The sequence below is a fragment of the Anarrhichthys ocellatus genome, unplaced genomic scaffold (assembly GCF_004355925.1).
Source record: "Anarrhichthys ocellatus isolate YVR2014 unplaced genomic scaffold, GSC_Weel_1.0 scaffold42, whole genome shotgun sequence".
Taxonomy (NCBI): Eukaryota; Metazoa; Chordata; class Actinopteri; order Perciformes; family Anarhichadidae; genus Anarrhichthys; species Anarrhichthys ocellatus.
In genome coordinates this window covers 2,606,683-2,622,872 of record NW_022280072.1, presented here as the reverse complement: position 1 = coordinate 2,622,872, position 16,190 = coordinate 2,606,683, and the positions used below count along the sequence as shown (strand labels likewise).

General features: G+C 47.0%; 2 protein-coding genes across 3 annotated transcripts in view; one reads left to right on the top strand and one right to left on the bottom strand.

Annotated features, from left to right (window-relative positions):
- cracd (capping protein inhibiting regulator of actin dynamics) overlaps positions 1-12,772 on the top strand; it is a 19,898-nt gene extending 7,126 nt beyond the window's left edge. The window contains exons 2-10 of one of the 2 annotated variants that reach the window (XM_031868464.1): positions 278-405; positions 6,168-6,336; positions 6,790-6,922; positions 7,011-7,166; positions 7,311-7,523; positions 7,624-9,787; positions 10,295-10,473; positions 10,556-10,718; positions 11,451-12,772. In XM_031868464.1, the coding sequence (XP_031724324.1) occupies positions 345-405; positions 6,168-6,336; positions 6,790-6,922; positions 7,011-7,166; positions 7,311-7,523; positions 7,624-9,787; positions 10,295-10,473; positions 10,556-10,718; positions 11,451-11,611 (3,399 nt within the window). In that variant the 5' untranslated portion in view covers positions 278-344 and the 3' untranslated portion in view covers positions 11,612-12,772. Of the gene's footprint in view, positions 1-15; positions 406-6,167; positions 6,337-6,789; positions 6,923-7,010; positions 7,167-7,310; positions 7,524-7,623; positions 9,788-10,294; positions 10,474-10,555; positions 10,719-11,450 lie in introns of those variants that run through there. The other variant, XM_031868463.1, reaches the window with a different exon arrangement.
- A 72-nt stretch (positions 12,773-12,844) lies between these two features.
- The window catches only part of aasdh (aminoadipate-semialdehyde dehydrogenase), a 15,729-nt gene continuing 12,383 nt past the window's right edge, over positions 12,845-16,190 (bottom strand). Inside the window, exons 5-10 of the mRNA XM_031868256.1 lie at positions 15,930-16,115; positions 15,146-15,845; positions 14,884-15,047; positions 14,684-14,809; positions 14,474-14,605; positions 12,845-14,195 (exon numbers count right to left, since the gene is read on the bottom strand). Coding sequence (XP_031724116.1) covers positions 13,800-14,195; positions 14,474-14,605; positions 14,684-14,809; positions 14,884-15,047; positions 15,146-15,845; positions 15,930-16,115 — 1,704 coding nt within the window. The 3' untranslated portion in view covers positions 12,845-13,799. The remainder of the gene's footprint in view (positions 14,196-14,473; positions 14,606-14,683; positions 14,810-14,883; positions 15,048-15,145; positions 15,846-15,929; positions 16,116-16,190) is intronic.

Genomic DNA, 16,190 nt, shown 5'->3' with positions numbered 1-16,190 from the left:
CTGGTGGACACTAGAGAGAATGCAGCTTTAAGACATGAAGCTTTGACCTCACTTTTCAGAACCAGATGTTGCCGCCTGCTCTGGACCCTAACATGATGAGTACAATGTAGATTCCTGCATCCTGTATGTTCTCCTGTTTAGAAATGCTTCCTCATCCATCCCATGTCACCCCTCTATGTCATGTTTCCTACTGTGCACCAACAGACCTAACAAACCCAAAACCTGCTGTTTTCTTTTTGTCTCTGTTCTGTCTTCATTTCACCGTTTCCTCCCAAAGCCAGCGACGCTCGTCTGGGTAAAAAAACGAGCTTTGTGCAAAAAGAAAAAAGAAAAGGGGCAGATCGATGTTCCCTAAGGTTTTACTGCAGTGGTGCGCAGCCGTCTCGAGCTGTGCAGCTGAAATAGGTAAACCGTCACCCCCCCCGCCGCGTTCGTCTGTCTGCTTTGTCAGCAAGCTGCTTGTGCTGTGAGGTTATGTTGCACTCGGCCGCTGCAACACGAAAAGGCCTTCATGCCTTTGGACTTTAGGTAGCTGACGTCGCCGGTCGGCCGGCGTGGAGCCGCCAGGGGTCGTTTTCGAGAGACGTAGTGTCGTATGGCGCCGCCCGCCACGCCGTGTATGCAGCTGTATCCTCTCGTCAAAGGCATCTCTCTCTGCTTCTGTAGAGCACATGGCCGCTCCTCGTGCTTCTCTCATCCCATCTCTGGCTGCTCTTTTTCTGCAGCAATAAGGCTGCCAACACACACCAACAACACAACACAAATAAAACAGGTCACACACTTGTTTCTTAGACAACATTGGAAACTTGCAGCCAAGCCACATGTAAATAAACAGACAAACAAGAGAAGAATCCACAGTATCTCTCTCTTCACACATAGAGATACTGTCTTGTGTTCACACACCCCGACTGACAAACATGCTTGTTCGCTCCTTGTTCGACACTGGCAGGACAAAGAGCCTTTCTTTCAGGGACGAGACATTTCTGAGAGAGTCTGTCCAGCGAGGAAGGAAGCCCACGGCATGCTGATCCCACTGGAGACAGCATGGCTCTCTCTCTCTCTCAGTACTGTCTCATGCACTCTGGGTTTGCTTGTGGTTTCACACAACACACACATTCAGCCGCTGTGCATCAGAAAACCTCTGGTCGGGTTCAGCAGGCAGGTCCTGTGGTTTGTTGGTTCCGGTGAGGTTGCTTTCTTGTGATTACTTCTGCTGTGGATCTCTTAGAATGAGACACAGACGTATGTTGGACTCAGGTGCTATAGGGGCAGTCACAGTTTGTAAACAACGATGTCGTACGTAAGTTTGGCAACGGAAGTACGGCGGAGTGCAAAAGCTTGTCAAGCTGTGTAAGAACATTAACCAACAAAGATGGAGAACGCAACCTAAACAAGGTGACTTTACAGGTCTGAGTGCTGTTAGAGAGTAGAATACGTTAGCAAGTGTCCAGATATAAACATGTATTAGGAGGAGAAACCCAGCGTGTAACGTTACACCAGAGAGACATTATGAGCTACAAGTCACTAGATGATCAACTCTGCTCTCTGAGTTCATGAGCAGAACGTCAGACACCATGAAGAGACTCAGAGGTTTCACTTCATCCAGCTTTGACAGGAGCTACAAACAGTCCAGTGGTCGTCAACACGTTTAACAGCTTACAGACAAAGTGAACTGGTGACTCTCAGCCCAATGCATCGTGGTTGCTCGTAGTGTCAGCAGCACCAACAGATCATGTAGTTGTCGTGGTAAAAAGCCTGTAAATCTATTTTAAATACAGATTCATCTTTGTTTATTGTCTACACGAACCATTGAGTCACTAGGAGCTAAAAGCCACCAGTTTACACAGCCACTCGTTAAAGTGAAACACCTTTTGCTCTGAAGCGGTCGTGATCCGGTCTGAATCCTGTAGTCCGAACATTTAACAACCAGCCGTTCTCATGCTGGTAACAGTTTTAATTCAACGTTTAAAAGCTTGCCAAGTCCTCTGGATGGCTCGGGTAAAACGCCACTTCTGTTGACAACATGCACAAATATATCGTTGGTGACGTTGGCTGTAAAAATAGAAGTCTATAAGACTCAAAGTCTTTTTTATATTTGTAATTTTACATCAATAAAGCACAACAGAGTGGCCTCGGAAGACTCGTGCTTTTAAAACGACGAGCCAATCACCAAGAGCCATTCTGCAAGAGCTAAGAGAGCCGAGCTTTATGATGATACCGCTACGAGGGATGGAGAGCAAATAAAATCAAATAAAACAAGACATGAAGCTCTGCTCTGTAAATCCTGAGCCTCTTTCCTGATCCCTCTCGAGTGTCTCTCCTCTCTTTGCCCTCCATCGAGCGCTCACTCTCGCTCTTTTTACCCCCCCTCGCAGTAAACAGGTGATAACAGCATCCTCGTGCTCACTTCCTTCTTCTCTCACCACAGCCGAGGTGTGCAGTGACCATGGCCACGGACGCCACGGAAACTAAGCACGACGTGCTTTTAGAGGTAACCGAATCCAAAGGCCCAGGTAAAGAGGAACGACAACAAACGTCTTAAAGAGACAGCGTATCAAAGCGCTGTCTCTTTAAGAGCTGCATGGCGTGGTGACGGGTTGGTGTGCTGTGGTTCTGACTTCTTTCATCTCTTTACTAGAATTTGTTCGTCAGGTTTATCAGAAGTGTAAAGAAAAGAAATATAACGTTAATCTAATAATGAAAGTTAGAATTGGTGAGTCTTAATTAGGCAGATTTAGTTACCTTTGGACAGCCAGACCAGCTGTTTTCACTCTTTATGCTGTGGCCGTGGATGGCCAAGAATTGGTTGCCAATTTCTTAAAAATGGTTTATGGCAACCTGGCAACCCTTACTGTTGAACCCAGATTTAGTCTCTGGCAGAGCTCCAAGTTAGTCCAGATAATGTGCATGTAGTCCTAAATCATGGGACGTTCTTCGAGTTTATTGCTTGTATTGCTATCACAGTGAGCTGCTGCATTGTTTGCATTTGATCTTTGGTTTGTGGAATAAGTAGTAGTCACAAGCAGTGTTTCTTCTGCTGCCAGCTGGTTAGTTTTCCCTCCCCAGATGGGAGATATTCCCAGATTCAGATGTCTAGAATAATCAAGCATCAGGAGTCTTGAGTTGAGAGGAAGCGGTGGTTCAAAACCACGTTTGCATCACAAGCGCACAGAAAAGCAAGAGTTAACCTCGGCGTTATAAATCCGGGAGCTGCTCTGCTGAGTCGTCTGTGCTGCAGAGGGGAAAAAAGAAGTGCCCTTTCTGGTTTCACGCATGAGTGTGTGAGCGTGCCCACGGCGGTGCATTATGGGCTTCGTACCAGAGTAGAAACGCCGGAAGAGCTTTCTGCAGGAGAACAGAACATCAGTGTCACATCGTAATATCACTGCACTTAGACAGAGAAAGAAGCAGTATTAATGTCATCAGCATCAACACTACACATTGTCTTTAATTACACTGTGATAATAAGTAAAACCATGCACAGAGAAACACAAAGTCTCAAACCTGCACAGACACAGAATAAAAAAAAATATATATATATTTCTACTTCTATTGATAGAGAGTTAAATAAATAAAGACCATAATCTCACATTTCTCTTAAGTCCTTCCAAACCCAAAACATAAAACTGACACATTTAAAGCTAAAAACTCCGTCCTGATGTAAACATCAAGGTCCTAAATGTGAATTGATAATTATGAAGAAGTAACGACCACAAGAGAAAACAACACAAGGCAAAGATTTAAAACACCTCATCATTTCTATCTTTGAACTATTTCATTTCATCTTGAATTGTAGGATTATCCAACATCAAACGCAGGACTTTCACCTAGGAGACCAGTGTTAGTGTCTGAAACCAAAAGTCAACATTGACTTTTTAAAATTACATAGTTGCGTAAAAAGTTTACTTTTTTAAATGATTACGTAATTACGTAACCAAAAAGTCAACGTTAACTTTAAATAACGTAGGCTGCATTATTGATGTAACGTTACCCAATAGTTTACTTTTTAAATGACTTGGCATACACAGTAAGTTACATTACAAAATCAAAAGTAGACTTTTTTAAATTAGGTAGTCAGTCATTTTAACCAAAACATGATCTCTTCTTTCCTAAACCCAACTATGTAGCTTTGTTGCCCAAACATAAATTGTGTCGGGCCGTATTTTTAACACATTACATGTCGCCGCCTCTTAACGTGTAACGAGGTCGTGGGCATTTCACGTATTTCTGTGAGACATCGTTGCTTATAACCACAAAGCAAATGTGCTTCAACCACATGAGCAGTTCTTAAATAAAGCGTTTGACATTTTGTGAAATACATTTATTCGTTTTCATGCTAAAGGTTAGATGACAAGATTGATGCCGGGCCTACAAATCGTATTCTACAGATTTAAGAAAACATCCTCGCAAAAGATCACACCATAATAATTATAACGTAGTTTTCATCTAATTATGAATCATCATTGCCTCAAATATCGTGAATCACATCCCAGCTGCAATTTCAGTAAAAAAACAAAACAGCCCTCTTCTAATGAACCATTCAGCACGCAGTCTTCATAGTTTAGCCTCTTTGTTTTTGTTTTGAGTCTCTTTGAAGTTATTATAAATCTCTCTGTGGTTTTGTGTCTTTGTGGTCATTTTCTGAATCTTTGTAGTTGTTTTGTGTCATTTCTTTGTCTCTCTGTAATTATTTTTTGTCCGTGGTTGTTTTGCCTCTTTTCATTGTTGCTTTGTGTGTCTTTGTAGTCATGCTGTGTCTTTTCATTGTTGTTCATAATTATAGCATACTTCCCACATTCTCAATATATTAATATCTTCGTCAGTATATTTATACATACACGGCACTTAAACTCTCCCACCCACGCAAGACACACTTCAGAGTCGGGGATCTACTGTACGTGGGGAAATTAGTTCACTGTATCATTTCCCATGATGCCTCTGGTACAGTGAGCAGCATGCGAAGTGAAATCCCACACCAGTTGCTACTTATAGCTGTGAAAGGGATACCCACAGATCCCTGAGAACGCCTGTCTGCACAGCGGTGTAGAGTAGCTGCGTAGCTCTGTAACCTCACCCACTTCGTTCATCCAGTGGACCTCCACAAGTACACAAAAACAAAACGTCGTGTCAACGTTTGTGGGAAAGTTTAGCTCGAGACTTTCTGGCTTTAAAGATGATGAGGAAATAAAGTCCAATCAACTAAAAGTCCAAAAGTTGGTTTCATAACTGTGATTCATGACTTCCTCATAAACTAACAGGGTTTATTACAGCTGCTCTGTTTTATTATGTAGGTCAGCCATGGACAGATTGTGAGACAGCGAGTCCCTGAGACTGAGACATGCAAAAGGCCTCACCACCCCTCCTACATAAGAGAAGACAAGCTGACTTTAGAGTTGTTTAGCCTCTTTTTGTTGTTGTTTTGTGCCTTTCTGTCGTCATTTTGAGTCTCTTTGTAGTTTCCTTGTGTGTCTCTTTTATACTTTTTAATCTCTTTGTAGTTGCTTTGTGTCTCTTCGTGGTTGTTTTACTAAGTTTTCAAAGTTGTGAGTCTTTGTGTGTCTCTTTGCATCTGTTTGTAGTTTTAGTGTCTTTGTGGTGATTTAGAGTCTCTTCCTGCTTATTACACGTGTCTTTTAATGTTTCTTTCAAGGTTATTTTTTTGGCATTTTGCCTTTAATAGACTGATATAGAGAAGTGATATGAGTAAAAATCAAAGTTTATTCCCTTTAGCTTTGCAGCAGATAACACGTGTGCATCTTGGAGGGTTGTTATCTGTTGGAATATAGCGGGTCAAATGTATGATGTGAGTCACTCGTGTGACGTCAGCCTCTCAGGATGTCGTTCAAACTGCTTTCATGGATTTCTCTGAAGCTACTTCAGGCTGTGGGTGCTCCCTCTTTTTTCCCTGTGTGCTGTTTATCTCTCCCACCTCCTTTAAAATGTGAATACGTATGAACCAAAGAGCCGAGGTTTTCTTCTCATTCCATCTGCTGTTTACATTTGTTTTCATTTACATTTCACTATCTACATACACACACACGCACACTGTAGAATAACATGCCCAGAGGCACCGTCCTGCCTGTTATCTCTCCACGAGGGAGATATAAAGATTGATGATCTGATGTTGGGTGGCTGCGGTTGTCATCCATTCTCTTTTTTGCCAGCAGAGAGAAGGCGACACGACAAATTCCAGCCCTTCAGACGACTCTTTGGGAGGAAGAAGAAGAGGGAGGCGAAGGGGGGCCTTGATGGAGCAGAGCTTAAGGCCAGTTTTTCTACTGGGGAAGTGTGCAATGGAGTTGTATCTGATGATGAGGAGTCCAATCAACATCTGAGGTATTTACACGGATAAAGCTTCCTTTCTTACACATATTTGTCTTGAGTTAATGAACTTGAGCTTGTTGTTTTTGTCATATTTTTGCTGATAAAATCTGCAACCACATGTGTTAATAATAATGATAATAATAATAAGACACAGGAAGTTTGTGACCTTCGTACAGCCTTCACCCAGACACATTTTTAAACTTCTCATCAGATTTCTTTCGCTTGCAGAAAAGTGAAAGTGTTTATGTGACCGCTGCACGTTGTGGTTGCACAATCTGTAGAGAAACAGGGTGAGGCTCTGCTAAAAGGCCCCGACACCAGTTCAGCCGTTTAATTGATGTGCTGAAAAAGCTGGTGTGTAAACAGAGGTCATTAATTTTCTTTGTGTGAAATGATTCACGGATAAATGAATGAATGAGTGATGCGCTGCCTGCAGCACTGAAGACGCTCTCATTCCCTCTGCAGGGAGTTGAATCCCATCGGTTCTCGAGCCCTCTCGCACGACAGCATCTTCATCCCAGAGGAGCCGGCGGCCGAGCCCGGGCCGGATCACACCATGTCCCAGGAAAACGTCTCGGATAAAGTGAGGGATCTGCAGGTGGGCCTCGCGGCGGTGTGCACTCGGTTGCCGGACATTTCTATCTTCCGTCTGCATTCGTAACGTGTTTCTCTGTTTGTTCACACAGCGGCAGATAGCACAAGGGATCAAGTTTGGACAGAGGCCTCCTTCTCTGAGGAAAAGTGAGGGAGATGAGGGAAGTTCAGATGAGGAAGAGGTTCCCCAGAGTCCCCTGAAGGTTCTGGTTCAGGTAGAAGCTGAACCAGAGACAACAGAGCCAAAGGTAACAACTTATGAGCTTATTCAAATGTTCTTATTAAATGTTTGTAATGTTGTAATTTTCATGGTGATATCTGTTAGTTGATTTAGTTTACCCTATTCACCTGTAGCGTCTCCTCTTAATACAAGTTATTGTGACATAATCCAGGTTCAGGGCGCTCAACAAGCCGGACCACACAGCACTCCAGTGAGGTCGCCGAGGTCCAGACAAGTTCTTCCGCCCGCTGGTACCATCGAGTCCATCAATCTGGACTCCGTCCCGCAGTCGGCCCCTCGCTTAGACAACGCCGCTGCCAGGCATAAACTGTCTGTCAAGCCGAAAAACCAGAGGGTTTCCCGGAAACACCGGTGCTTCACACAGGTGAGCCACCTCAAATGTGCCTCAGCGTGTTGTCGGTTTATTTTTGCGACGTGCCTTACCTTTTTGAAAACATGAGCTCATCATTTTTCCACATTCTCAGGACCTCCAAGAGGTTTCGATTCCCGGCGTGCTGCGAGAGGACCTCGAGGCTGCAGGCGTCTCGACGGACGGCCAGCGCAGAGCATCCGTCGAGTCCCTCGGAAGCTTCAAGAAACAGAGACTCCACGAGGAGGAGAGACAGGAGACGAGGAGGAAGAGGGAGCTGGAGGAACAGAGGCTCAAACGAGAGGAGGAGGAGAGGAGGAGGAGAGCGGCGGAAGAGCTGAGGCTGCGTGAGCTAGAGGAGGAGAGGTGTCGTAAACAGCAGGAGGAGGAAGAGCGAAGGCTCAGAGAGGAGGCGGAGAGGATGAGGAGGAGGGAGGAAGAGGAGAGAAGGATCAGAGAGGAAGAGGAAAGGAGGAGGCGGAGGGAGGAGGAGGAAAGGAGGATGCAGGAGGAGCGGGAGCAGGAGGAGAGGAGACGACTGGAAGAGCAAAGGAGGAAACAAAAGGAGGAGGAGGAGGAAGCGAGGAGGCAGCGGGAGCTTGATGCCGAGAGGAAGAGGAAGCTAAGAGAGGAAGAAGAGGAAAGAAAGAAAGAGGAGGAGGCGCAGAAGCTGAGGTTGCGGGAGATTGAAGAAAAGAAAACCGCAGAGGAGAGGACGAGGAAGGAGCAGGAGGAGCAGCGCTGGAGGGAGATGGAGGAGAGACAGAGGCCTTTCTCTTTCAAAGTCTCCTCCGGAGAAAAACAGATTTTGTTCCAGAAGGTCCACCTGACGCCCGTGACGCCGGCGTCCAGCCACCAGAGCGGAAGTGCGTCCGAGCAAAGAGAGAGCGCCAAGGCCTCCTCCTCTGAAGGACCGGAGTCCCCCAACCTGCCGACGTCTCCGTACGTCCCCCACACCGCCATCTTAGTGACGGGCGCCCAGCTCTGCGGGACGGCTGTCAATCTGGACCAGATCAAGGACACCGCCTGCATGTCCCTGCTGGGTTTGGGGGATGACAGGAAGGCGCAGGGAACGCCGCCGCCGACCAAGAGCAAGACTTCGCCGGACCGCAAGTCTGGCAAAACCAAATCGCTCAACGAGTCCTCGCTCTCCACGGACCAGTCCGTCCTGGCCGAATGGGCGAGCATCAGGTCGAAGATATTCAAGGGGGTGGAGGAGGGGAAATACGACCCAGAACCGAGCAAGAACCAGCCCAGCGGCGAAGACACGCAGGCGTTCTCCCACGCGAACCTCAGGAAGACCATGTCTGCCAGCGCCAAGTTCTCCATCACCCCTGCGAAGAAGAAGTTTGGAGATTCAAACAGGAACTCCGAGGTGTTCGGCGCCGACGAGAAGGACGCAGGAGAGGAAGCTGCTCCGCCTGACAGCCCCGCCGCCGCCACCTCACCAGCTCCAACCAGCAAACCTCAGAACAGGACGAGTAAAACCGTCCGCATCGCAGAGAGAGGCTCAGACGAGTGCATGTTCGCCAAAGACCTCCCGTCTTTCCTGGTTCCCAGCCCTGGAGCCAAATCCGAGGCCTCGGAGTCGGAGACGGAGGCGTCTGAAGGTAAAGAGGAGGCAGAGTACCGAGGCCCGGACGGTGAGGACAAGCCCTCGCCGTTCGGCATAAAGCTGAGGAGGACCAACTTCTCGCTCCGCTTTCACAGCGAACAGTCCACTGAGAAAAGGAAGAAGCGATACAGCGCCGGGGACAGCTTCGACGGCGTCCCCTCGCCTCTCACCCCCATCGAGCCGGACTCCGACACTTCCTCCGTCTTCTCCGACAAATCCACAAGTCCCACATCGCCTCAGAGAGAAGGCGCGGCGGGCAAGTACTTACACGCATCCGCCTCCCCTGCCGCCCCTCGGGCTAAACCGGGTAAATCCACCAGCCCGGCCGCACGCGGTGAAGGCGAGAAGGTGCTCTCCAAGCCTCCGATCTACCGGAGACCGACCACGTCACCGAAACCTGCTGGAGCGGCCCCCACGCCTCCACCGTCGCCGCTGCCCAAAGTGGTCCACGGGCCCCCTAACGAGGCCGTGATCCAGAGGACGGGGGCCGCCGAGGAGCAGGCGAGCAGAAGCGAGGAACCGTCGGCGGTCGCTCAGTTGCACCGGAGCGGCCAAGGCCAGGTCCAAGGGGAGGAGGAGCCGAAGGAGAAGAGATCCTTCTTCCCCTCCATTAACATCCCCTGGAGAGAGAAGACGGACAGGAAGACGGAGCTCATGAAGAAAGGTCAGTGTTGCTTTGGCGTGTTTCGAGGCGTACGTTTAATAAAAGCACAACGCTCACCAGCAACATTCAGTGTCCGCACCACATATTTGCTCCCACAAATGGGCATTTTTTTTGGTCTTTGTCATGATGATAGTGTCTGTCCAAAAATAGAAAAGTTCAGGATAAACAGACATGCTTTTTAAACAAACTTCTCCTCCGTTTACTGCAGTGACGTCACCTGCGCTTTTCTTTTTTAACTTGAAGCACTCGGAGATACCGCACAAAGAAAATAGGGAGCGATCAGAAAAAAAAGACGCTGCACGCAATTGAAAAAAGACAATGGCGCCATGTGGACACGGGCCCTTAAAGGAATAGTTTGACGTTTTGGGCAGTGTGTCAATTAGTTTTCTTACCGAGAGTTAGACGAGAAGGACTGTCTGATAAATATGTAGCTACAGCAACATTATTTAATACCAAATAACTTGTTTTTGTAGAAACAATAGTAATGTGTCAAAAATTGCCCTGCAGAAAAGCCATCACTCCAGAGCAGGCACTCGCTGGACAGTTCGAAGGTCCAGGAGAAGGAGGCCGGGCCCTTGTGGATCACGCTGGCTCTGCAGAAGCAGAAGGGCTTCAGGGACCAGCAGCAGAACCGAGACGACCGTCGGAGCCACAGAGACAACAAACACTCCCGAGAGAGAGACAGTGTACGCGCCTCTTTACTCACTTACTAAGGTTCACGTTATCGTGTGTTCTTCCTCTCACACGAGCGTTAACCTCCTCCTGCAGGTGGCGCTGCTGAGCCCCACGGAGAGCAGAGGGAGCGGGAGCACCAGCCCGTCCTCCAAACCGCAGACGCCAGAGGAGCCCAAGAGACCCGACAGCCTCCTGGGACGATTCGAGCGCAGAGAACATCTGAAAAAAGCCAACACTTTACCCAGCTCCATCACCGGTAAGAACCCGCACGACTAACATTAATAACGCAAAATATCTGCTTTAAATATTCTTCATTTATTAAGTGGAAATGACCCAAAACAATTGCTAAAGTTCTGAAATGAGGACGAGCTTTTTTTTTTTTTCCTAGTTTCTATCCAGACAAAATAAACGATTTATATACTATTTACTATATCGTATATAAAAATATACAAATAAAATACACTTTATACACTAATTGATCAAATAAATGGTCAGCTTAATCAATATTGATTCTACTGGTTATGTTTAGCGCTGAATCCATATTTCCAGGATGTTGAAACTGTTGAATATTTAAACTAATTAGTTATTGATTGAATACATTAGCATGTATTTTATATTAGAACAGAGCTCCAACATTTAATCAATTTAAACATTTTGTTGATTGACAGAAAATCCGTCAGTGACTCTTTAGTTTGATGGTTCAAAGGTTCTCAAATGTGAGAATTTTATTATTTTTCTAGTTTTACATTTTTTTTCAGTGAATCTTTTGGGGTTTGGGTGTTTTGGTCGGACAAAGCGAGACGTCACCTTGTGAGTTTTAGGAATTTTCTGATGTTTTTAAGATCATAAGATGAGCTGAAGACAAGATAAATGTTACATGTTACAGCTGAATCACTTTCATTAAACTTCTCTCATAAAATGAGCCTAAAAAAGGTGCAACTGATAGATTTGCAGCTAATTGTTGTGCTTGATTTGTTGTTGTCGTCAGTCGAGATCGCAGACTCCACACCGTCGCCACCTGCCGTCAAGGAGGTGTCGAAGCGCTTCCCCTCCAGCGACTCGCCGCAGGTGTCCACGGAGCCGGCGTGGCTGGCGCTGGCCAAGCGAAAGGCCAAAGCCTGGAGCGACTGTCCTCAGATCATCAAATAACACCCCCACCTCGGCTGCACACCGGCCTGCGTTGAGACTGCACACTGCCCACTGGACTCTGAGGCACCTGGAGAGTCATCATCACACTCACCATGAAAACCCTCCTGACTGTGAAACAAGTAAAGCCCCCCATCATCTTCACCATCGTCGTCCTCGTGACCCCACACACACTGGCTGGTACTATTATCATGTTAACGTGCGCTTCACATTCAAATATTCCAACACAATCGCACAGATGTATGTAAACAATTGTTGCGCGCATGCACATACTGTATACAAACACACAAAGAATAATGTCCCACATGTCGCAGTCTGGGAAGAGGAGGGGGGGGGCAGCCAATCAGAGCCAATCAGAACCACAGCTGGCCATTGCAATAGCCAACCCCAATTCTTTGTTTTTTTATTTTGTAGCCAACTGTGTCACCATGGTTGTATATAAATCACTCGCTCCACACAGTAACAGGTGAAGCAGTTCTTCAGTCGAGGTGAAGCTCTGACATGCGACGGTGTTTAATCAACAGAGGGTAACTGATCGTGTTTTAAGGGCTACCAGTAACAAGAACTCATCGTGACCCTGCTGCATCTGCTGATGGAAGTGTTACAGGTATTATTTATGTAAAGCAGTGGATTTTTCTATGTTTGAAACCATGGATGGATTACTGAACCACAGGCCCAGGGGCCCAACGTGTCAGGGGGCCCCCCCTGGTCTTCACTTACTAATCGTCAATTATGGAGACACGTACCAAGCAGGAAGAGACTCAAAACAACTACAAAGAAACATGAAACAACTACAAAGACACCAAATCAACCACGAAGAGACACAAAAACTACAAGGAGACTCAAACTGACTACAAATAGAAATAAAACAACCACAAATAGACACAAAAATGTAAAAGAATGGAAAAACAGCTTCAAAGAGAACACAGAGACTCTCAAAAGACTATCAAAGGGACAAAGCAGCCACAAAGAGACACAAAGCATCTACACAGACTCAAAATGACTACAAAGAGAAACTTAACGACAGAGATGCAAACCAGCTACAAAGAAACGCACAACTATGAAAAGGGACAAAACAGCCACAAAGGGACTCAAAATGACCACAAAGAGACGCAACAAGTACACTTGAACTGACTACAAAGAAACACAAAACAGCCACAAAGAGACACAAAGCTACTACAAAATGACACAAAACTACCACAAAGAGGCACAAAACAACTACAGAGACTCAAAATCAACACCGAGAGATGCAAAACAGCTACAAAGAGACACAACAACAAAGAGACTCAAATCGACTACAAAAAAAGGGAATAACATCCACGGGCAAAAAGAGTTAACAGATATAAAGTCTGTGTCTTGCTCCTGTAGATATGAGGGGGTCTTTTACATGTCTGTGTCCAGGGCCCCGTCGTCTCATGATCCGTCCATGGATGAACCGATACTGTATCTCTCCTCTGAGCCTCGTCATGTTCTTTCTTACTCATTCTCTAAACTCAAGCGTAACAATCCTCACTGTGTCCGTGACGACTGTGATAGCTGTCAAACAGGCTATTGTACAATTTTTCGTCATTTTTAAAGTCACCTGAAAAGTTCTGTCATGAACCACCCCGGTGGGTGCACGTGAACACAGCACTGAAGACTACGTGTTTTACGGGGCATTCACAGTGAACTGCACACCGTCGCGTCCTCACAGCCGTGCGACGACGTTCTTCCCTCGCCTGCTGTAACATACAACTCTCATAGCTCGTCCTCCCCGTAACACACTCCTTTGTAGGCCATCACTTCCTCGTAAACGTGATATGATCTTACGTAAGCATTTGCTCTGTGACAGAAGAAGAGGAAATAAAAACCTCCAGCATTCTCCTTCCCTTCCACTCACTTAATGATCTGTATGTATGTCTGAAGTCAGAAGGCGTCACCGGAGCTTCACAAAGAGTCACTTTGTCATTTTTGTTTTTCTAACGTTGCTCGTGCACAATAGTGTCGTGTACGCAGTGTTATGTGTAACGAGAAAAATGTTTGGTATTATTTACACTTTTTTTTTTTTTTTTGTCCCAATTCTTAAAAGGGACAGAAAATGTTATGAATAATGTAAATTAAATACTGATGTCTGAACTGAAGGACTCATTCATTTCCCAAAGCACACGGATATAAGTGTTTATTATTTAAAAAAACTGTGCAGAAATACGTCTTATGTTTCTTCTTTGACGGTCAGATTTAAACAATACACGTAGTCGTTGCGGCACCCGACTACGAGGGAGCGTTCATGCACCACCGGGGACGAGAACAGCTCCCCTGGGAGACGGAACGAGGCCAGCGTCCGTCCGTCGTGTCCGTCAAGGATCCACACTGTGCCGTCTGTGGAGGCCAGAGCCACCAGAGTCCCCCTCCTGCCCACGACGGAGCCGTCGAACACGCACGGACTGGAGTACACCTTCCCCGTGGTCTGGAAGGTCCAAACCAGAGAGCCGTCGACGCGGCTCAAACAGTACAGGCGGCCGTCATGTGACCCACACAGAACCCTCTGCTGGTCTGGTGTCACACACGGGGAGGAGAAGACCGGGCCTTTTGTTAAAAACTGCCAAACCTGCAGGAAAAAATGACATTTTTTGCTCAATTTGCAATCATTAAAGGGACAGTTCACCCTAAAATCTAAAGTTTATATTTTTCCTCTTAACTGTAGTGCTATTTATGAATCTAATCCAGAGTGTTGGAGATATTGCCCCTAGAGATGTCTGTCTTTTCTCCACTATAGTGGGACTAGATGACTCTCTGTTTGTAAATATGTATTTTTAATTTTGGGGTGAGCTGTCCCTTTAAGATTTCAGACCGTGGTCACATATTGGAGAAACACAGCAGTCTCACCAGTGTCCCTGTGCTGCTGAAGCAGCAGATGTTTCCATCCACCGATCCGATCGCCACGAGACCGGAGGAGGCGTTTGGCGAGGAGAAGAACGGGACGTCCTGACGGTACGACCACAGGACCTCTCCGCTCTCCTGGGAGACAAAAAATAAAGTCTCAAAACTGCCTTCAGTGAACAGAGCAGTTAGCTGTAAGTTTGATATTTTACTCACAGGGTTCAGACAGAGTAAATGACCTCCCAGTGAAGCGGCGTACAGCTGTCTGAGTGACGGGTGGAGGCATGGCGAGGAAAACACAGCTCCGCCCCCACAGTGACGCCTCCAAACACACTGCTCCACCTGAAACACAAACCTTTATTTATCTACATTTACTAGGTTATATAACTTTTAAATGATCTACCTGATTGTCCTACCTTTGGGTCCAGGGCGTAGACATGCCCATCGTGTGAGCCCACTATCACCAGACCCGTGAGGGGGTCCACAGCGGGACAGCTCTTCACAGCATCTCCCGTCTCAAAAGTCCACCGCGTCGTTCCAGACGCAGCGCACAGGAAATACACACAGCCGTCGTAGCAACCTGGAAAAATCAGCCCACCCCCAAAAAAGGTCCATAAATCCCAAAGAAAAATAACACAAAGTCAGATATTTTTCACACAGTGTTTTCGGAGAGCTGACCTGTAACCACGAGGCTCCCGCAGCGAGACACGGCGGCCGAAGCTTCGATTCTGTCCCCGAGAACTCGCTCCCACACGAGGCTCCCGTCGGTCAGGTCTAAAGCCTGGATCCTGTGAGAGTGGGAGCCGATGAACACCGTTGTTTTACCGCCGTCTGACTTCGGATCGGTTCCGTGTTGCACGAGAAGCATCGGGGAGGCGTCCACACATCTGCCCGTGTCTGAGGACCAGCTCAGATCGAGGCCCAGAACTCCACCTCTGCGTTCCTCACCGGAATCTTTCTCTCCGAGCGCGTCGGCCTGGAAGTCTGAATGTGGATTTCCGATTTCTATCACCTCACCTGCTCGTCTTAGGACTTTAAAAGCCGGCGTCTCCCCCCTCGGCCTCCCTGCGGATGTGCGTTCTCTCTTCGGGAGCACGGCGGAGGGTTCGTCAGCGTGGCGTTTCACGGTCGTCGGTGGTGGGCTGCTCTCAGGTGGCGGGCTGCTCTCAGGTGGCGGCATCAGTGCAGCTCTCTCGACGTGGCGCAGAACATCAGAGAAGGTCCCGTCGAGTATGGCCTCTAAAAGCTCCGGCGAGGTCGCCCCTACGGCAGCGAGGATGTCTTCGTGCAGGCGCAGCGCCTTCAGAGAGTCTCCTCCACTCAACAGGAAGTTTGATGCCTCGTCGACGGCCGCATCCTCAGGAAGAGCAAGAGTTTCCTGTCGTGGAGAATAAAGAAATATTCAAGTGACAAGTGAAACCAGGAAGTATTTAAACGTGGAGTTATGGACAGCTGGCCATACCTGCCACAAGGACCGCAGGGTTCGCTTTAGTTTGGTGAAATCTAACCGTGAAGACTCTAAAGAGCGTCTCTGTGTTTGGTACGTCTTCATCAGAGCCTCCATGTCCACTTTACCTGAAACGTGAAACAAACAGGAAAACAGTGATGAGGGCGCAATGTGGTGGTTGTTGTTTCTTTTTCTTTTCTCCTTTCTTGGAAGTCGAATTGTTCTTTATTATGCGATTGTATTTATTTCATTTTCTATATCTATATATATATATAT